Source organism: Grammomys surdaster, unplaced genomic scaffold (assembly GCF_004785775.1).
Source record: "Grammomys surdaster isolate TR1022 unplaced genomic scaffold, NIH_TR_1.0 373, whole genome shotgun sequence".
Classification (NCBI taxonomy): Eukaryota; Metazoa; Chordata; class Mammalia; order Rodentia; family Muridae; genus Grammomys; species Grammomys surdaster.
Genome location: NW_021604792.1, coordinates 9,306,256 through 9,327,832, shown reverse-complemented (window position 1 = coordinate 9,327,832; position 21,577 = coordinate 9,306,256). Strand labels below are relative to the sequence as shown.

General features: G+C 34.9%; 2 protein-coding genes across 2 annotated transcripts; both read left to right on the top strand.

Annotated features, from left to right (window-relative positions):
* Positions 1-13,109: 13,109 nt before the first annotated feature.
* Positions 13,110-14,039, top strand: LOC114632313 (taste receptor type 2 member 124-like). Its single transcript, XM_028780849.1, has one exon. It carries the CDS (start codon positions 13,110-13,112, stop codon positions 14,037-14,039), a length of 930 nt encoding a protein of 309 aa, XP_028636682.1.
* A 6,174-nt stretch (positions 14,040-20,213) lies between these two features.
* Positions 20,214-21,197, top strand: LOC114632409 (taste receptor type 2 member 102-like). Its single transcript, XM_028780916.1, has one exon. The coding sequence runs from the start codon at positions 20,214-20,216 to the stop codon at positions 21,195-21,197; it is 984 nt and encodes a 327-aa protein (XP_028636749.1).
* The last annotated feature ends 380 nt before the right edge of the window (positions 21,198-21,577 follow it).

Genomic DNA, 21,577 nt, shown 5'->3' with positions numbered 1-21,577 from the left:
TGGGTTATGCCACTCAGGTTACACACTCTGCCTAACGACTAGCAATACACAAGAGAACAGAAATTAAATTTATGATATGACTCCCAGCACCAGCCAATTATGTTAAAGGCCAGAGTTGCTTTCAGATTAGATGCTTGCACACATACTCCTTGCTTGTTGCTTACTATGAAGCCTTGCTCTAGACATTCAGGGCTCTCCCAACCACCAAAACCATCCTGTGTGACTGACATGATAGTGGTGCATTGTGGGGGTGGTGAGCTAGCTCAAATATAAAGACTCTGCTGTGAGTTGTATCAGTTTGGATTCCTCTCTGTTTGGGTAGGATCATTAACATTTCCCTAGCACCACATTGTGGCTTGTCCTGACTCATTATGGAAGGAACCTGTTAAAATCAATGCTTTCCAAATGTCAAGAAATGCCCACTGGTACAACAGTGGCATGAATATTATTGGGTGCAAGCTATTACTTTCCAATTGGGTTCACATTCCACTCCACAGAATATGACTCATGTATGATGAGACATAAACTAGGGATATTATAGGTCTTGCCTGAAATGCTACTTATTGTATCTTTTTAAATCGATACATAAATACTAAGGTCCAGTCAAATTGCATTTCATACAGTTACATTCATAATTATTTCTGTTAGTCTTATTCATGGTAACTACTTCTAGCAATGGGTGTCAGTTAATGCAAAGATGCATGACCACTCTAAATGAGAAAACAGTTCACATATTTATACTACTTCCTTAAAGGTTCAAGAAACCTCACAAAAGAGGGAGAAAGAATCTAAGACCTGGAGGAAGTAGTGGTGCATCATGAAACTCTGAGCTCCAGATATGACATACTGTTGTCATCTTGAGTTCAGAGTAGAAGTGATTATATACACAAACCATTCTCATTCCCTCATGAAAGGCGGAAGGTTTTAGAAGATAATGCATGAGCCAGTGGATGTAGTACAGGAAGCTCTGGACAAACCTAAGAATATAAATGATGTTAATAACTTCTGAGAAAAAATTTTCATTGGTATTTCTACCTGTAAACTGCTTTTACCTAAGTGAGTAAAGATAAAACTCACTTGGTTCACCAGGATTAAGCAGAATAATTTCTTTGATCTGCCTTTGGTGATATATGGGAATAAATAGAAATACATTCATATAGTTTATATATTTGTATTCAAACCATAAAAACAATTTATTTATTAATTTATTTTTCATTTTTGTATTAACATTTTTTGCATGTGTACTCTGGCCAATAGTCCATTGTCTGCTGTATATCTGAAAAAGGTTTTCTGCCATTCTTCATGATGCCTTGCCATCCTGCTGGTTGATTCCTGTTGTGTGTGAGATCTTTTTGATCTGCTATATTCCCAAATATAGATTATGATTTTCTAAGCAATTATACTCCTATAAAGAAAGTTGATGACCATGCTTACAAGTTGAAAACTTTCTCTTTTGTTATCTTCTGGTAGTGTAAGAGGGTAATCTTGGTCAGATTTAGGACAGCCTAGGAGAACAACTGTTGGGTATGACTCTGAGGATCTTTCCAAAGAGTTTGACTGAGATGAGAAGGCCCACCCAAATGTCAACGGAGTCTTTCCATGGGCTAAGTTCATGAAATGAAGAAAAGAAAGCAACAGCAATCACCAGTATTCCTCACCTGTGGCTCTTTTCACTGCCCTGCCTGACCACCATGACGAACTGCCCCTGCAGTCCACATGTGAAAATAACATCCTTCTTCCTTAAGATTCTTTAATTGTTGGATAATTTGTCACAGCAGTAGTAAAAATGACTACTATGAGATTTTTGTCCCATATTCCCATTTTAATTCTTTTATTTTATTTCATTCGTTGTTATTTTCAGAGTTATACATAGGTATAGAGTTTCAGCTTGATATTTGTTAAAGAAATGAATTTGTCTAAACATACTTTTGGCACTTCTATTACAAATAAGTTGGATTTAGCTTCATTTGTTTTTTGTTTCTGATATTTGAATTCAATTCCATTTATTTAGGTATCTGCTTGTATCATAGTCAACATATGTTTTAATTAGCTTTTCTTAGAAAATTAGTGCAAAATATGTCTAGAGATCCACTTTTCTTATTTTAGTTTTTAATATTAGTGTGTGTGTGTGTGTGTGTGTGTGTGTGTATGTATGTGTGTGAATATGTGGAAAATTATTGCAAAATATGTCTAGAGATCCACTTTTCTTATTTTAGTTTTTAATATTAGTGTGTGTGTTTGCATGTGTGTGTATGTGTGTATGTGTGTGAATATGTGCACTGCACACATGTGGATATGCAGACATATGCATGTAGAGAGCTGAGGAAGAAACTGAGTGTTATCTTCTGTTATTTTGTGCTTTTATACTTTAAGGCAGGGGTCTCTTCCTGTACCTGAGTCTTGTTGTTTTGGGCATGCTAACTGCCCAGCTATGTCTCAGGATTTGTCTGTCTTCTCTCAGTGTCTGAAACATAGGTAAAAATTATTAAAACCAATAATTCATATGTTCTATTTAAATGACTGAGTTAATAAATTTGATTTTCAAGAGTTTATGTGCAGAAGGGAAGAGCTTCGGTCGGGCAAGACTTGGTCTTTCGAGATATTTTGGGTTGCAGTTTAATTAGACATTAGCTAATAGAACACTTACCTCTCTTAAGTCTAAGTCACTTCGCTACTAAATTACCTGCCTGTTTGAGTTCCTCTGAGATGAGAAGTTGCAGACTTTTAGCACATCATCATAAAATAACAGGGGATTAAAGTAAAGAATTTTTTGTTCTTTCTCCACAGGAACTGCTAGGCTGTAACTTCCAGCCGGCTAGCTGAAATCACTGGTAGAAAAGAGGGACAGTTTAAAAAGTGATTTTAATCTTTATTTCTAAGTTCTTTTTCTAAAAATTTTCCTTTTTTAAGTACTAAAAACAAATACCATCATTTTCATTGTATTCTGTTGAATTTTGGAGTAGACTTTCAGAATTTAGCAAATGTCACATTTTAGATTGATATCTAATTCCCAGTTGAGTTTAAATTTGATTTCTGCATTCAACAGATTAAGTAAAGTTAAATATGTTACAGGAGAACGTTTTCCTTTTTTTAAATTATTATTTATCATTCCATTAGTTTACATCTCAAATGATGTGCCACTTCCTGGTTATTCCTTACACCAACTCCCTATCTCATGTTATCCTTCTTCCTGCTTACCTGTCCCACATCTGTCTTTCTCCCTCCCTTTTGTCTCTATGAAGAGTGCTCTCCCACCCACCCACACTTTCCAGCCACACAGCTCCAGCTTCTCCCTACTCTGGGACATCAATGTTGCTGCTGGGGAAGGCTTTTTTCTGCTAAAAGATTCTTCTCTAAAGAGTTCTTCTGTTCTATAAGAAAAGGATATTCCGGTCTCTCCTCTCTTTGTCCTCAGCACATATATCTTACAGAATTCATGATCACATATTGAAAAGTTCACCACAAATTTATACATAAATCTCAATCATAAATTGAATAAGTTTAAAACAGTGAATGCTTACATGCATATCCATTAAGAGTAATTATTTGGCTAAACATTCGTCATCTGTCATCAGCTCTCCAGGTTCACGGAGAGTTAAAAACCATAAGTTTTGTAACTAAGGTATTAGTGATTTTTGTATACATAAACCCAGTCACTATTTTATCTTCTGTTCATATACCTATAGTAAATCTTTAATTCCTCTTTTTATGACCTTTGGTTAGTTGTTTTACAACCTCTTGGAATGTTCTCCCAGTTCTCGATGCCTGCTTGCTTTCTCAGAAGCAATTAACTCATAACATGGGAAGACTGGTAGAGTTTATATGATAATAACATCAGAAGTTACTTTGAAAGGACTCCCATCGTGTTTGTAGGTTGTTTTGATTCTGTTTTAAGGAGTGCCTTGTCAATATTTCTCGAAGGAACTGGCTTAGTTTACTGAGTGCTAATCTAGTTTACATCTTTCTTCTTTGGCCCCACTTCTCAGAAGTTTGTACTACTTGTTAATTTATTTTTTTTTTTAATGAAACAAAAAACTTATGTCAGATTTCCCTGGGGGGGCTCAATTCTTTAAAATCAATTAATTATGCTGATTTATTGATTATTCCAGCCTCAGGTGTCAAAGCATGACTAACAATCCTGAGACATGAGTGTGATCTCCTTTGAAATCTATCATCCATCTCTATTTGTACTTGATTCACCTTTGGAAATGCAATCATTGCCTAACAGCCCCTGATCAAGTGCAAAACTTAAGTGTTTCAAAATGTTCTTGATGTGTGCCTCCTTTTCTGGGAACCCAGGTTCTGCCTCTTTATCACAAGTCCATGGATTATCTGGTTATTTATATTTTTGCTAATGCAGGGAGGTGAGTGAAAATGACATTTCTGTCATGGTATTGAAATTAAAATTTTCTACTTGGCACATTATTACTATCCACTCCCCTGCTGAGTATATTCAGGTTGTTTCTATTCCCTAGCTACTATAACTAGGGTGACATTGAGCAAGGATTAACAAGTCTATGGAGTAGAATGTGTGAAGAACTGGTATATCTGGGTCATATCGATTTATTTTCTTTTTTTATTTTTTGAAGTCTACGCACTGACTTCTATAGTGTCTGAAATTAAAAAAAAACAATGGATTTGTTCTATTTTTAGGATATGTCTCTATATTGGGGGCATATAATTATAATTGGGCCTTATATGTCTTTTCAGCATATCTCTACCCTAACTGGAGGTACCTGTGAGAATTTTCTTTCGTATATGGCTCACCTTTACTTAATACTGTTAAAGAATGGAAAATGTATTAGATATTAATAATAGAATATCTGACTTTCTCTGTCCTTTCTGAAGTTCAAGACATTCTTCTGTATATTAGCATTGGCTTTTATTTTCTTTTTCCATCTCTGTCTTTTCTTTATGCTCTTTATAAATTCCTTGTCATATTGCTTAATTATCAACTTACCAGTTCATGCAGTGATGGCCCAGGAGTAGACACTGAAGGAAACTGAGTGAAGAGATAAAAACGTTTTAAGATACGTGGTGTTTATGTGGCATCATATCATGGTTCACAAAAGAAAACAGAGAATGTGGAATATTTTCACTATATGAGGAAACTGACATACCAATGACTCTGGTTCACTGACACATAGATAGAGTGACAACTTTAATATGTACAGAAAAAAATGTTTCCTACTGAGTCTTTATATTGAATGATATATGCTTTTGATCAATAAATTTTACTGGAAAATGTAAAAGAAAAAAACCCGTATATTTACCCAAAGTAAGATACATTTAAATAGTGCCTCTATCTAAATATAATTTCTTTACCATTAATTTGAGCTAAGCTGTTTATAAAGTTTTTAATGAAGCACAGATTAATATGGATGACTCAAAAGCAGTTACATCATTATAATAATTACTCTGGTCTACCTTTGCCCCAACGTGCTGCCAATTTTACACCCACAAATCTAGCTCCAGATCTGTAGCCAAGAGTTCATGCACCAGCCACCTTTCCTGACTGAAATAAACCTACCAAATCTTATCAAATAAGTGTCTCTTTACAGCAAACACAGTCTAGCATGAAAAACCACAACTCTACAGAATACAAATATCATCAGACTGGGGAGAATGCAGTCCCCCTAGAGCTATACCGACATTATAATTCTGGCTTCTATGGCTCATGGAACATCTTGGAAGAGAAGGGGTCAAAGGCTAGAATACTAAGAAGTCTGCTGCAAAACAGTATCTCATGGAAATGGCTGCATAAGCAAGATTGAAATGATAATATCAATAGACATTGCAATTTAGAAGGGGGAAAGTTTTGTGTGATTCTTCCCCTAGACCCGTAAGTAAAAACCTAGATAATAGGTGAAAGAAGAAAATAGGTGAATTTAACATGTTTTTATATAGGACTTTATATACATATTAATACATCATTTTGTAAAGTAAACTAATAAGTACATATTATATTCAGGGCTTTGCTTCACAGCAATACTGACAGTGCTTAATTCTATAATCATTATCTTATATGACTGACTTTTTGACAAAAACTTTGTGATTATAGAGATTTGGAATGTTATAGATCCAAAGCCAAATGACCTTTACCAATTTTCAGGGTTTTTTTTTGTAGCAATCTATTTCATACCTGTGCACCTGATCTCATATTCTTTCAGTTATGAGTAAAATCTTTAGAGTATATTAACAGACCATTCACTCATAGCTAATATCATTAGAAAATATCCAAAACCTTTAGTGGAGTTTGACTTGCTTTGCTATAACCCACTTAGCTGTAGCCAACGTTGCTGTAATATATGTAGGAAATGCACTGATTTATGGCTTTTTTTCTGCAACTAGAAAAGAATTCATTAAACAACTTCCATATTGAATTGATATCTGGTGCAACCAAAATTTGTATTGCTGGGCCTTGCTGGCTAATATTTGTCTCAGAATAATCTCCATTTTTTTCCTGAGGTGAAAGATGTGCTTTGCATTGACAAATACAAGAAATAATTCTATTATAAACATCCAAGCTTATACAGGAGGTGGTTTAGGTAATATCTATGTATCTACTTTGGATTTTTTTTTAATGAAACCTCCTTTGTTGCTTAGAAAGTTCTTTCCTATTGTTTTCTATAGGAACACTAGAATTTTGTTGCATTACTTTTCCAGTCCTTATTTGGCCAGAATGAAATTTGTGTTTAAGACAAAAGGAAGACGAGAGACGACACAGGGGAAGGGAAGCCATAAGAGAAGCCATGAGAAAAGAAGAGCAGAGGGGGTGGGGCAGACTTAAGCCATGCAATTTGGTTTTTTGCATGTCAGCACATGAAAGTTCAGTATTTCCTCCAGCATCAGTCAACTGTGAGACTTCAGATTGTTTTACTGTTTTGTGACCAACATCCTGTATCTGTGAGAAGCAGATTACTCTCTGAGAAAATGAAAGAATCTTACAAAGAATACTGCAAATTCAGCCTCAGAAGACCCTCATATTTCCTGGCTTAGCATTGTATAAATCAGTTATCTATGGAACAAAGCTTTGTAATATTTTAAAAATAAATATGACTTTAACTTGAATTTAATCCAATAAGGAGCTGTCAATTTGATATTAGAACTCTTGCATTATTTATGGACAATGTGTTTTCTCATACAGATTCTATTTATGCCCGTTTTCATTACAGAATTCATATCTGGATGCTTAGGAAATGGATTCATAGCAGTGGTGAAAATTGTGGACTGGATCAAGAGAAGAAAGCTGTCTTCAATAGATAAGAGCCTCACTGTTCTGGACATCTCCAGATTCATTGTATTCTTGTTTGTAATTATAAATACACACACACATACACACACACATATATACATGTACACATATACATATATTGTTCATTCAGATTTGTTGATTAGTGAAACTATGGTCAAGATGACTACTGTTTTTTGGGCAGTGACAAATCATTTCAACATCTGGTATTGCTAGATTTATTTCATTTTTTTATTTAATCAAAATTGCCAATTTTTCCAACTCTATATTTCTTCACCTAAAACGGTAGAGTTAAAATATGTGGTTCCGCAACTTTTTCCAGCCTTTCCCTAATTCAACCACAGGAGTCCTTGACTTCAGTCCATTGGTTGGGTGTAATTATCTACATCTGTCTAAGTCAGCTGGTTGGTGTGCTTCTGAGAGGACATCTATGCTAGGTTCCTGTCTGTAAGCACATCATGACATTAGTAATATGTCAGGGATTGGAACTTCCTCTTGAGATGGATTCCAAGTTGGTCCAGTCAATGGACCTCCTTTCCTTCAGTCTCTTCTCAGTTTTTGTCCCTGCAGTTCTTTTAGACAGGAACAATTGTGGGTCAGAATTTTTAGCAGTGGGATGACAACATCATTTCTTCATTTGATGCCCTGCCTTTCTACTGGAGGTGTACTCTACAAGTTCCCTCTCCCCACTGTTGGTTATTTCATTTAAGGTCCCTCCCTTTGAGTCCTGAGAGTATCTCATCTTCCATGTCCCTGGTATATTTGAAGTCTGGGACCCTTGTGGTTGAAATAGGGAAAGGCTGGAAGAACTTGAGGAGGATGACCACCCATAGGAAGACCAGCTGTCACAACAAACTTGCATTACTGAGATCTCTCAGACACTGAGCCATCAACCAGCCAATATACACTAGCTGGTATGAGGTCTCCAACACATACACCAGTGGACTGCCTGGTCTGATTTCAGTGAGAGAAGACTCACCTTATCCTTGAGAGCTTTGAGGTCCAAGGGAGTGGGGAGGCCTGCTGGGGTGGGGCGGGGCTGGGGGGTGTGGGATGGGGTAGGGGAGTGGGGTTGGGAAGTGGGGTGGGGTTGAGCGCATGGGGACATCCTCTTGGAGACAGGGGAAAAGGAATAGAATGAGGAACTATTGGAGGACAGTCCAGGATGGGACTGTAAAAAAAAAAGATTAAGGATATATATATATATATATATATATATATGAAAGTGGTTCTGCTGATATTGCAGGACTCTCTAGTACTCTTGTTTATAAACATTACAGTTACAAACACTACAAGTTAATACCTGGTGTGAAGTATATAAAAGTAACATGTCTTGCAGTCCTAGCTTGGATAATTCTGTGCAACTTACCAAAGTTATTTTGTTTGCCAGATACATATTCACATTCATATGCTTCGTTGTGTCCTTAGTGACTTATCCTGCTCATCACTTTCCTGTGGAGACAATTGAATATCATGCAGCTCAGTGCAGGAGATTACAGACAGGCAAGCACCACAGCCCACATCAGAGCCTTGCAAACTGTAACTGCATTTCTTACATTGTATGTTATTGTCATTTTGCTTTCTAATAACATAATAATGAAATTCTGGCTGACTATGTTATTTTCTTGAGTATACAGCCTTAACTTATTGCATAATGTACCTGTGATGTGGGATACAACTGGATATAGAAACAACTAGGAGTAGAAATTCAGAGAAGCCTACAGAGCAGGCCTTATGATTAACAGGAACTTGATACTAACACTGGCCGTGGCCTCTGAAGGCACCTGTGCTGACATAAAATTACCACACCCATTACTAAAGATAAATTCAGTATCTTAAAAATATGATGGATATGTATAAGACATAATTTTGTCCCCAAATTAAATGTTCTAACTTTTATGAATGTATAAACAAATATAAACAAACATAAACATTTGGAATGGTAGATTGAAAAATCAATAATGTCATCGATTCTATAATAATTTATATAAAGATGAACTCAGTAAGTCTTGTTGCAACCAATTGGTAAATATTTAACTCGATGAGTAGAAATAAATGACAGAAAATATTAAGAAAAATTGAATTAATTAATAATCATTAGTGACATGCCAGAATGTCAAAAGTTGAGAACTTGAGGCAAATAGATTTACAGGAATATTTGGACAGCATAGTGTGATTTATGCTATATAGGCTACATTAAAAAACCTGTCTTAAAAAGTGTAATTGCCAATATTTCTTAAAAACAAACATGTAATTATGATTAATATTGGCATAGTGAATAAAGAAATACTATAAATTGTTGTACATCATAGACAAGATGGATTTATCTCAGCATAGAAAGTTCTGTTCAATGCAATAATAGACTTGAAATAGCTTAGGGTGTATCAAGAAAAAAATTAAAGAATAATAATTGGGAGACTTTTATTTTATGAAGTAGTCTATTAGTAATCTATGGAAAGCATCTTATTTTGCTTTGAGAAGTATTCTTTTTTTTTTTTTTTGGTTTTTCGAGACAGGGTTTCTCTGTATAGCCCGGGCTGTCCTGGAACTCACTCTGTAGACCAGGCTGGCCTCGAACTCAGAAATCCGCCTGCCTCTGCCTCCCGAGTGCTAGGATTAAAGGCGTGCGCCACCACCGCCCGGCGAGAAGTATTCTTAATGAGAGTACTTTTAGATTCATTGCCTATAGAGGTAATAGCATAGAAATGCCATTACTGACACATCTTTAATTTTAAAATTAAAATATAATTATATTGCTTCTCCCTTCTTTTTCCTCTTCACACTTAGTTTCACATCTTAGTTTCCAGTGATTATATTTACAATCACACACAGAGGCATAGTCATAAATATCATGATATTTCTGTTTACATTTCATTTACTAGTTCATTAATGACAGCACGTTATTCTCTGTATACAAGTATAACACAAAATTATAGGGAATATCTAAGAGCTTTCTGGAATATTAAGTAAATATTAAGAGTGAGAGGAAGAAAATATTGATTATACATCCTCAATGCATGGAAAGGAAAGTGACAAACTTTTTATACAATCCCATTGGAGTCATTTACTTCTTTATTGTCCTTCAGATATTGAGGAAACCTTCTGTGATTTCCCCATAGAATTGATTGGGCTTCCATGTGTATAGGAATCCATTTTTATTTGCTCTAGTTTATATTCCTAAAGTTTTCTCTTACGGAATCTTTCCAGAACCCAAAACAATGTATAGCTTACACTATAACAAGTCTCTCATTCTTTAACTCTTATCACCCCTTATACCACAATCTATAGGGTCAATAGTATTTTCTCATATGCAAAGCCTGTGCTACTGCTTAGGTGACCTGTACAGGCACATTCTGGGTGCCATTAAGCTCTAGAGAATATCACTCCATATTTTTCTGAATATTTTATTCTTTCTGAGAAAATGTAAAACTATCATGAGATGAAGCTTATGTTGAAAAGAAAGATGGAAAGAGGAAAGACTCTTTCTCTGCTTTTCAGACACCATTCAGTGAAATATGAGTATTTATTATGTCAGCATTTTCTAACCTGTATGTTGTGGGTGGTTTATCCAGCCTTTAAAAATGTCAGTAGTGGGTGAGGTTATAACCATCTTCCTGATGGTTACTTTATGTGTCACAAATACCCATACAAATGTAAGCTTCTTTAAGGAAAGATCCTGATTTAAAGAAGAAATATTGCTTCACAACATAAAGCAAACCATTCTAATCCAAAAGGGAAAATATGACACATCTGAAGATAAGAATAAATAATGGGAACAATAACTGTCCCTTATTGAGATTTTACTTACAAACCTAAAAGGCTTCACAGTTCAGACAGCTTGGTCATAGAGTACTACTGGTGTGCCTGTCTGCTTTCTGCTTTCTATCTCAGAAAGCAAGTCTACACAAGTAAATAACTACCCTGGTTGGTCTTTAGGTGAGACAATCTAAATTTAGGTGGACAACACCTAGAACCTCTCCGTTACAAATGCAGTGAGAACAAATAAAACAAAAGAGATATTTTAGTAAAATAGAAAAATAAATGTAGTAGTCTCAAGGTGGGCAGAGCTTGTTAGGTTTTGGGACAGTTTAAAGCCCACAAATACATGTTTAACCAAATTTGCATTATGCAGAGCCATGCTTTCTGAAATATTAGCACCTTAATATTTCTGAAATATTAGACAGTTGCAAATATCTTCAACTATCTTCTGTAGGTCCCAGTTATTCTTCCACTGTCTAAATTGTTTTCTGATGTCTCTTTGATCCCCATCGATGCTGAGATCTGAAAATTGCATGCTCAACAAGTTGTAAGTAGTCTTTTCTCTCTCAAACTCAAATATTCCCTTATATATCTGATTTGAACTTTCTTGATATATAAAATTAAGAATGTAGAAAAGGGACTCTGTCCTCTGATATTGGAAAAACTATAAATTCTTTAATTTATAAATCAAATTTGAAAATTAGCAAAGATAAATAGTTACATTTATTATAATTATCCAAGTGTTTTGTGTACCATCTGACAAAGTCTGAGTAATTAATAAAATGCAAAGATTTTCAATGTGTAATTGCTAATTTACTAAATGACATTTTTCTCATCAGAAGATACACTGATTTATATTGGTCAAGGTTAAAACAGTTTTTAAAGTACTTTATTAATATGAATTTTAAATAAATATTTTTTAGCTCTATACTCCATTATTATTGGTTATTTTATTTACTTTTAAATGTTATCTCCCTTTCAGATTTCCTCTCTGCAAACCCCCTATCTCATTTCACCTCACTCATGAGGGAATTCACCCACCTACCCACTTCTGCTTAACCACCCTAGCATTCCCCTACATTAGGGGATTAAGTGTCCACAGGACCAAGGGCATCCTCTCACATTGATTCTAGATATGATGATGCCAAAAAGTGCTTACTGATAGGAGCCTGGTATGGCACTCCCCAGAGAGGCTGGAGGCTCTGCCAGAGCCTGACCAATACAGATGTGGGTACTCAAAGCCAGCCATCAGACTGAGCATGGGGATCATGCAATAGAGGAGTTAGGGGGAGGACTGATGGAGCTGAATAGGTTTACAACCTCATAGGAAAAACCACATTATTAATGAACCAGATCCCCCAAAGCTCCCAGGGACTAAACTACCAACCAAAGAACACACATGGAGGGACCCATGGCTCCAGCTGCAAAATTAATAATCTTAAGGCAGTCTGTAAATGTTTGAACTCTGCATTTTTATTTTCTTCTGCAGCATAAAGAGAAGTTGACTATTCACAATGAAGCAATCTTTCTTTCTTTCTGTGAATTCAGCTTTCAATCTGAGTGTGAAAAAGATAGGACCTGAACTGATGTTTAATGAAAAAACACATACCTGACTCTGAATGACTTTTAAGTCTTCGGTGGCAAGACTCTTGATTGAACACAAAAACATTTTTAAACTTCATATTCATTGAACATGGTTTTTGCAATATTTGGACCTCAGAACTGAAGACAGCATAACCAAATTTCCTAAATCTCAAAAAGGGCAGAGATGCAAAACAGTAGGAAAGAATTTCTTGATTTTCATACCAGCAAATGGGGTTGTCCTTTGTTTCTAAATCATCTGCTGAGTATTTCAGCCCATGGTAATCACATAAAAACATTATCTAGGACTCAACAGTGAATTGAAGAAAAAATGTAGCAAGAATGTAGGCAGATTAAATGCCAAGTAGAAGATACTTGGCATTCCTTATAATCAGATATTGCAGAAGGAAGAGGACAAAGAGGAGAGATATTTTAGCTACACAGTGGACCATATGCCAGGCATTCAATCAGTACAAGAGGAGCAGTGACAAAGACTTTGAGTTTTTTTTGTTTGAATATGGTACCTGTCCTGCACATTATCATCACCATCATACTAATTGCAGAGCTTGTTTTGGGCAATTTGAGCAATAGTTTTATAGTTCTGAAGAACTTCATTGACTGGATCAATAAAATAGAGCTCTCCACAATTGATCAAATACTCATTATCTTGTCAATTTCCAGAATTAGTCTCATCTGGGAAACCGTACTTTTGTGGGTTAAAGATCAATTAATTTCATCTATTACTATAAAAGAATTAAAAATAATTATGTTCAGCCTTATACTATCTAGCCACTTCAGTCTCTGGCTTGCTACAGCTCTCAGCATCTTCTATTTTTTCAGAATAGCTAACTGCTCCTGGCAGATCTTTCTCTACTTGAAATGGAGACTGAAAAAGCTGATTGTGCTGATCTTAATGGGAAGCTTGGTGATCTTGATTGCAAATATGATACAAATAACCATCACTCTTGAAGAGAAGTTCTATCAATATGAAGGAAATACAAGTGTGAACTCCATGGAGACTGAGTTTACAATTTTGACAGAGGAGGTGTTATTTAACATGACTCTGTTCTCTGCAATACCATTTTCACTGGCATTAATTTTTTTTATTCTGCTAATCTTCTCTTTGTATAAACATCTCCAGAAGATGCAGCTCAATTTTAGAGGAGATAAAGACCCTAGTGCTACAGCCCACAGAACTGCCTTGAGAATTATGGTCTCCTTCCTCTTGCTCTATACTATGTATTTCCTGTCTCTTCTTGTATCATGGATTGCTCAGAAGAATCACAGTAGACTAGTTCACATTATTTGTATGATAACTTCACTCCTGTGTCCTTCAGCTCACTCGTCTATTCTGATTTTGGGAAATTCTAAATTAAAGCAGACTTCTCTTTGGGTACTGAGGCAGCTGGGATGTAGGATGAAAGGACAGAATATTCCAACTACATAAGGCATCCAAGCAACCTACTGGGTTTTAGATAACAAAAAATCTATGAGGAAGTAGTTCAATAACTTTTCTCCCTTTACGTAGAGTAACAGTTTTTTTATTAGTCAACCTATCTCACTGACTAAGGCTCATATAACAGTTATTTTAACATTTAATTTCAATTAAATCAAAGCAGATATATCAGAACATACCTTTAATCACACGTCTTTCAAACTCAGCACTCAGGAGGATGGTGGATCACTGTGAATTCAAGGACAGTTCAGTTTACATGGTCATTTCCAGGACAATCAGAGATACCTAATGGGACCTAGTCTTTAAAATTTTTTCAACAAATTCAAATTTTGCAAGATTCCCTTTTATGAAGTTTATGTAGGTAATGTTGCAGAATCATTTTCAGCGTGTATGAGAAATTATTGGCCTAGAGTTTATGTACCGAATAACAAAGTTTCTCAATCTCCATCCTGCCTGAAGACAAATACACCCTAAAAAGGAGTCAGTGATGATGGGAGGAAGACAAACAGCCTGATGGAAGTGCTGGGGGACAGGTATCTGCTTACATATCTATGCTGTGTAATCTTGATTCTGATTGCTAGAAATGTAGATTATTTTAAAGCATATAGTTTATATCTAGCAAGTGTATAAGTTTTAGTAATATATGTGCTGTACTCAAAATAGTAGAATTTACTTATTGAGCTGTATTGGTTCCTTTCTTCTTGCTGGAACAAAATGCCCTAGCAAAAGCAACACAGGGAAGAAAAGTTTTACTTCAAGGACATTTTATTCCTCCCTTGAGCATCTTATAACATGAAAGTCATGTAATATTTTCCAAAGTGTATATTCAATTTCCTCCTACCTATAGTCATTATATTTCTATGATGGATGTTTCCATATTATTGACACTTCATAAACTTTTTGAGAAAATTATTGATAGATTTCTTTTCCATTTAAAAACAGCTGCAATTATTTATCTAGATGTTATTTGTATACATTAAGCCTGTTGGCTGTAAGTGATCAATTTTAAATTGCACTTTGGGATAAGACTTGATGTAATTCTCTTGTCAAATAATGAAGCCGTGTTTAGTTAAGTGCACTTATCACAGTTATTTAGAACTGAAATAGTGAAGGCTTGATTTGCTACTTTTACTAATAATTATAGTGTAGAAGCTATGAATAATGTGCATGGAAGTGATCCATTAAATTAAAAAAAATTCTTCCTCTTAAGACAATTTAGCTCAACAGCAATGCACACTTGAATTCTCTACTTTTTTCTACATATTTTCTAACTAAAATTGTTGTCTCTTTCATTTGTGCAGGTCCCTAACAAGGGATTTTGTTCTGTGTTTATTGACACATCACATTAAATATGTCATGGGGAAAGAGAGAGAAATCTTTTGTTGGTCAGCCTTATATGAGTGTAGTGTAATGACAAGTTACTTTATTGACATCTATTGATCCAGAATAGCATTGCAAATCACAAACTTGTTATAAACCTACAGCCACATGACACTTGCAACATTCATGGGTTCATGCTGGCTATTTCTTTCTTTAAAGTTTTTCTCAACATATTGGCTGCTTTCAGAAAATGAAAATTGATAACTACTGCACGAAACCATGGCATTTCTATTTAATTCTGTTGGGTATATGTATAAAAGCATATTTTATGCCAGGAATTTTAAAATAAACATTATAGGCATATAACAAATATAACAAAATATAAAATTTTCTGTAACTATTTTGTTGTTGTTCCTGGATGACATTGGTAAGTGATGTCCTATAGGTATAATGAAGAGTTCATTGAAAGTAATTTACTTTTTCCTTTTCAAGACCTATGAATGGTTCCCAGTAGTGGCTATTATAAATAAAACTTACTGGTATTCACTACCCTTAAAGAAAGATTCTTTCAGTATGATTTCCCTTTTGTTTGCTGAAAAACACATATGAAATAACTTTGGTGGCATTTCCCTCCTAAAGTGTCAAATTTTAAGATATGCATTGAATTCATTTGATTTAGCTACAGGCAACAGCAGAAAATTCACAATCTTTGATATTGACTATAATCACTTATGACTAGACCTTTATCTGTAAATTTATCTGATCATTCTCAGAGTGGTATTGCTAGCCACTTATAGAGATGGTCATATTGTTTGGCTAAGTTTTAACTTAGCTTTAATAGCAAAACAGTATCTGATTTTAAGAAATAACTCTTCCAGAACCAAAAATAAATATGTTTCTTGAATGACTAATATTTTTCTAATCAAAAGTTTTCGGTATTATTCTGAAGCAAATATAGTCAAGTATACTTAAACTAATACTAATATTAATACTAATCCTATCTGAATACTATATTTTCCCATGTTGTAAGAAAATTCTTTAACTATGTGATAGGTATCATATGTGACAGTTTAATGTTTATTCTCTTCATATTTTGATAACAATAATAATAATACATCCAAGAGAAATAATGTCTATTATTTCTCTTGGATGCTGTTAAAGTAGGATATAAATATTGATGCTATGCTTTATTTCAACACCACACATAGCACAGCCTGAAAAAAATGCTGATCAAATTACTATACTACATGCTTCTTTCAACAACAAGACATCACATCCTCTTTTGCTTAAAAAATTGTGAGTTAGTTTTGTTGTTGTTGTTTATGTGGTTTGCCCTATATTCCTGGTGTATATATAAGGGTGTAAGCTAATGCATGATCTTTCTCTGCACTTGTTTCATTGTCAAGGCAAACTGGGGACTCTCTATGGGCTTCAACTCATTCAGAAGCAACATGACATGCCCACAGGATCTTGTTGATCAAAAATTTCACAAGACAATGTCTAAGTCTACAAAAGAGAGCGGGATACTCAGAAATGTTTCTCTTATAATCCTATAGTAGATAGAATATTAGTACACAGTCTTAACTGTTTGTCATGATCTCTATGCAGCTTACAAGCCGCATGTCAGCACACTAATAACTTTAGTAATTTTCTAATACTTAAAAGAATATGCACAACAGAAACACCCATGAATATAAAAATAGAGTAGCTACTTTGAGTTCATGGAAGTTCTGGTACAATAAAGAACACATATAGTGTTAAACAATTTTTTTTTAAAAAAATAAAGATCCTTCATGCCACCATCCAAATCCTCCTCCAATTTCAAAGACATATGATAATAAATATCAAAGCTTGGCCTATAAATGCAAACAATTTGAAAATATATTTACTGGTACATATTGCATTCAAATATATAAAATCTATACTGTGTATATAAAAACTTATGGTTATAAATGTATTAAAGTTTTAAGTTATACAGTTTATTTCATACATGTGAGGTGAGTCCCATGAAGAGAAATTCTGTAAATATGAATAATGTCACAAAGCAATAACAAGATTTATATGCATTAATTACATGAAAAAGCTTACACCATAAAGAAGATCCATGCATGTGTGGAGTGTGGGAAATCCATTCAATTGTTTCAGCTACTTTCAAAGACAAAATCATTCATGAGGAAGAAGTGTACAAAGTGGAAAAATGGTATTACACATTTTAATATTGGAAAATCCACAAAGGAGAGAAACCTTTTAGGTTGTCAGTTATACACTGATGTCTTCAGTAGTTGCAGATGAACTTAATGAATAGAAATTTCATGGAAGCAAAAAATGGGGAAAAGTATTAAGTAGTTCCAATAATTTAAACTAAATAGAAGCATTCACATTCGCAAGATATCCTATGATAAAATCTCTTCAGAGAGGCATTTCAGATGCTTGAAAACTCATGAAACATATAACATAAAAATAAAAACTATATAAATATAATCATTGCTGGAAAGCATTTATTTGTTACAACTCCTTTCATCTTATGAAAGTATTTAGAAATACTATTTTTAAAAATGTGAGACGCTTCTAGTCATACATCTTTCTCGAATACCTGATGATGAATCATAGCATAAAAACAAAGAAACATATAAACACAGAATCTGAAATTCTTTCTATTGCCCTCACATTAATTTCATGCCATGAAAAAAAAACCCCACAGTCGAGATGACAATATCAGGGTATATGAGAAATATTCAAAAGATATCAAAACAGCTTGTCAGAGTGCACAGAAAGTGATGCAGTGCCATTCCATGATGAAGAGCTTAAAGAACAGAAACAACAAATGTGATGGGCTAAACCTCAAACAAAGGAAAAAAATACATACACATAAACACACACACACACACTCACACACACACACACACAAACACACATGCACACCAGAAGCTTGATAAGGGTTTCAGCAGTTAAAAATGCTTGATGGTTTTCAATGAACCCAATTTCAATCCCCAGATCCACATTGTGTGGCAAAATCATCTGTAATTCCAATACCCTCTTTCGACTGCTTCATGAAGCAGACATGCATGTGATACACTTTCAGGTAAAGTGTGAATACCCCTAAAGTAAAATAAGTAAGTATAAAAAATTTTTAAATAGACACCAGTGTACAATGTATACTTTGAGTGGTTAATATATATGTTGACACAGAGATTTATATATATATATATATATATATATATATATATATATGTGTGTGTGTGTGTGTGTGTGTGTGTGTGTGTGTGTGTGTGTATGTGTATGTGTATGTGTATATAATTTGATTTTATATATACGTATGTTTGTGTGTTTCTCCAAGTCTCAAATGTATATTCAGCTTAACCTCTTACTAATAAGATGTCCACTAAGAAACAAAATCTTAGAAATAAAATTTTCCCATTCCCCAAGAAGCAGAATGGGCTCCGCAAAATGAGCTACTAACAATGGGCCTTTAGTTAATGATGACCCTGAATTAGGGAGGATAGCTCCAGAGTTGAGTCAGCTCCTCAGACATCTACCTGGAGGAGGTACCAAGGCCAGAATAGAGCTAGTTTCTAAAACTGTTCAAGGTCTCTCCAAATATAATGAAAATAACATAATAGTAAATCAAAATTGTACTAATGTTACTACTTTCCCCCTACTTATCATATTAGATATTATCTAAACCTTCTGGAAAAATCCCCTAGCCCTGCATAAAAGGGGCTGCGGGCTCCTCGAGTGATCACCATTTTTATGAGTGATGACTGCTGCATGCTGGTAGCTTCTGCAGAATAAATGCTTTTTACTTTTGCATACCACTTGAGTCTGGGGTCTTCCTACAACGATTTTTGGACCCTAACACTAAGAGTGTCTCTTTTACCTCCCCAACTCCAAATAACTATCTATTCTGTGCCTGGATTTCAAGTTCCCTGATATGTATGACTAAGACCATGAAAAATGGATAGCAAAGATGGTGCCAGCATATTGATAGTCAATATCTTATTGCTGTGAAAATCACTTGATCAAATGTATATGACTAGTAAAATATAAACCTTTTAAAGTCATGAATTATGTATTTATTAGTGAAAATATTTTCTCATATAGCAACATAATTATACACGTACAATAGTTAAAACGAAATAGTGTTGCAAGTACAATGTTGACATGAATATTAAATTAGCCACTTTCCTTGAATCAATATATTTTCATAATTTTTCTGACTCTCAACATAGAGAGAATGGAAGAGAGAGGGACAGAGGAAAAGGTAGAGGGAGAGATCCTGACTTTTCACACAAATACCTCTTTCTTTCTTTGATTGCCGTCTTCCACTCCAAGTGTGAAAAATATGGACCCTTAGCTCTGGGGAAAACAGAAGGCTTGTAATACAACACAAACCATTCTTTGCATGTTTTTTAAGTCCTTAGTAGCAAGGCTGTAGAGTAGAATTCTTCAGTTAGTTTCATTTTTGTAACATTGTAACCTATACCCTTACAATGCAAACTGGCCCAACCAATTTTCCTTAAACTGATACAGGCAGAATATGCAAAACAGTGGAAAAGTCATATCTTGATTAGCATATCTGCATTATGAGTTTGCCTTTATTTCATAAATCTTCTGATTAATATTTAAACTATGGTAAGGGCAAACATATGCTAGCTAAGACTCACCAGAGAATTGCAGGAAAAAAATACTTAAGAAAATATTTAGATTAAATGCCAAACAGGAAATGTTCAGCCTGTTGTATTTTCAGAGATTTCAAAAGGATCAGAACAAAGAGAAGAAACAATTTAACTACAGTGGACAGCTCATGGGCCACTCGGTCACCCAGTGACAGGCAGTGCTATAAACATGGAACCTGTCCTTCACAACTTTTCCACTATATTAATATATGTGATGATCATTTTTGGGAATCTGAGCAATGGATTTATAGTGTTGTCAAACTTCTTGGACTGCTTCATTAAACGAAAGCTCTCTTTAATAGATAAAATTCTTCTTACATTGGCAGTTTCAAGAATCACTCTCATCTGGGAAATATATGCTTGGTTTAAAATTGTATATGCTCCATCTTCATTTGTAATTGGAATAGAACTCAAACTTCTTAATTTTAGCTGGATCCTTTCTAGTCACTTCAGCCTCTGGCTTGCCACAGCTCTCAGCATCTTTTATTTACTCAGAATACCTAATTGCTCCTGGCAGATCTTTCTCTGTTTGAAATGGAGAATTAAACAACTGATTGTGGGGATGTTGCTGGGAAGCTTGGTGTTCCTGCTTGGAAATCTGATGCAAAGGACTCTTGAAAACAGGTTCTGTCAATATGGAGGAAACACAAGTATGAATTCCATGGAAATTGACCTTACAATGTGCGCAGAGGTAATGTTTTTCAACATGACTGTGTTCTCTGTAATACCATTTTCATTGGCCTTGATTTCTTTTCTCCTGCTAATCTTCTCTTTGTGGAAACATCTCCAGAATATGCAGCTAAGTTCCAGAGGACACAGAGATCCTAGCACCAAAGCCCACAGGAATGCCTTGAAAATTATGGTCTCCTTCCTCTTGCTCTATACTATGAATTTCCTGTCTCTTCTTATATCATGGATTGCTCAGAAGCATCACAGTGAACTGGTTGACATTATTGGTATGATAACTGAACTCATGTGTCCTTCAGCCCACTCATTTATCCTGATTCTAGGGAATTCTAAATTAAAGCAGACTTCTCTTTGGATACTGAGGCATTTTAGATGTAAGCTGAAAGGAAAGAATATTACAACTACATATGGCAACCAAATAAACTGTTGTGCATTCTGTGTTGCAAATAAATCTATGGGGTGGTAGTTCAAAGATTCCTTCTTTGACTTATTGTATCATGGATGTCATATAGGGGGACCCTGAATGAGCTATCTTCTGTAACTAGGCAAGGCTTACATCCAGTAGTGGGTCTGGGACACCAACCCAACCACAAAACCTTCTACCTATAACCTATCCTGACTGCAAGATATGCTGGGACAATGGTGATTTAGTGATTGTGGGATTGGCCAAGCAATAGCTAGTCTATCTTGAGGCCCATCCCACAACAGGGAGTCCATGCCCAACTCTACCTGGATGGCCGGGAACCAGAATCTTGATGGACCAGAGACCTGTGGTAAACCAAATATTACTGGAAAAATGAAAGAATCATGATAATGATTGAACAAATATTTCCTAATGATATTCTG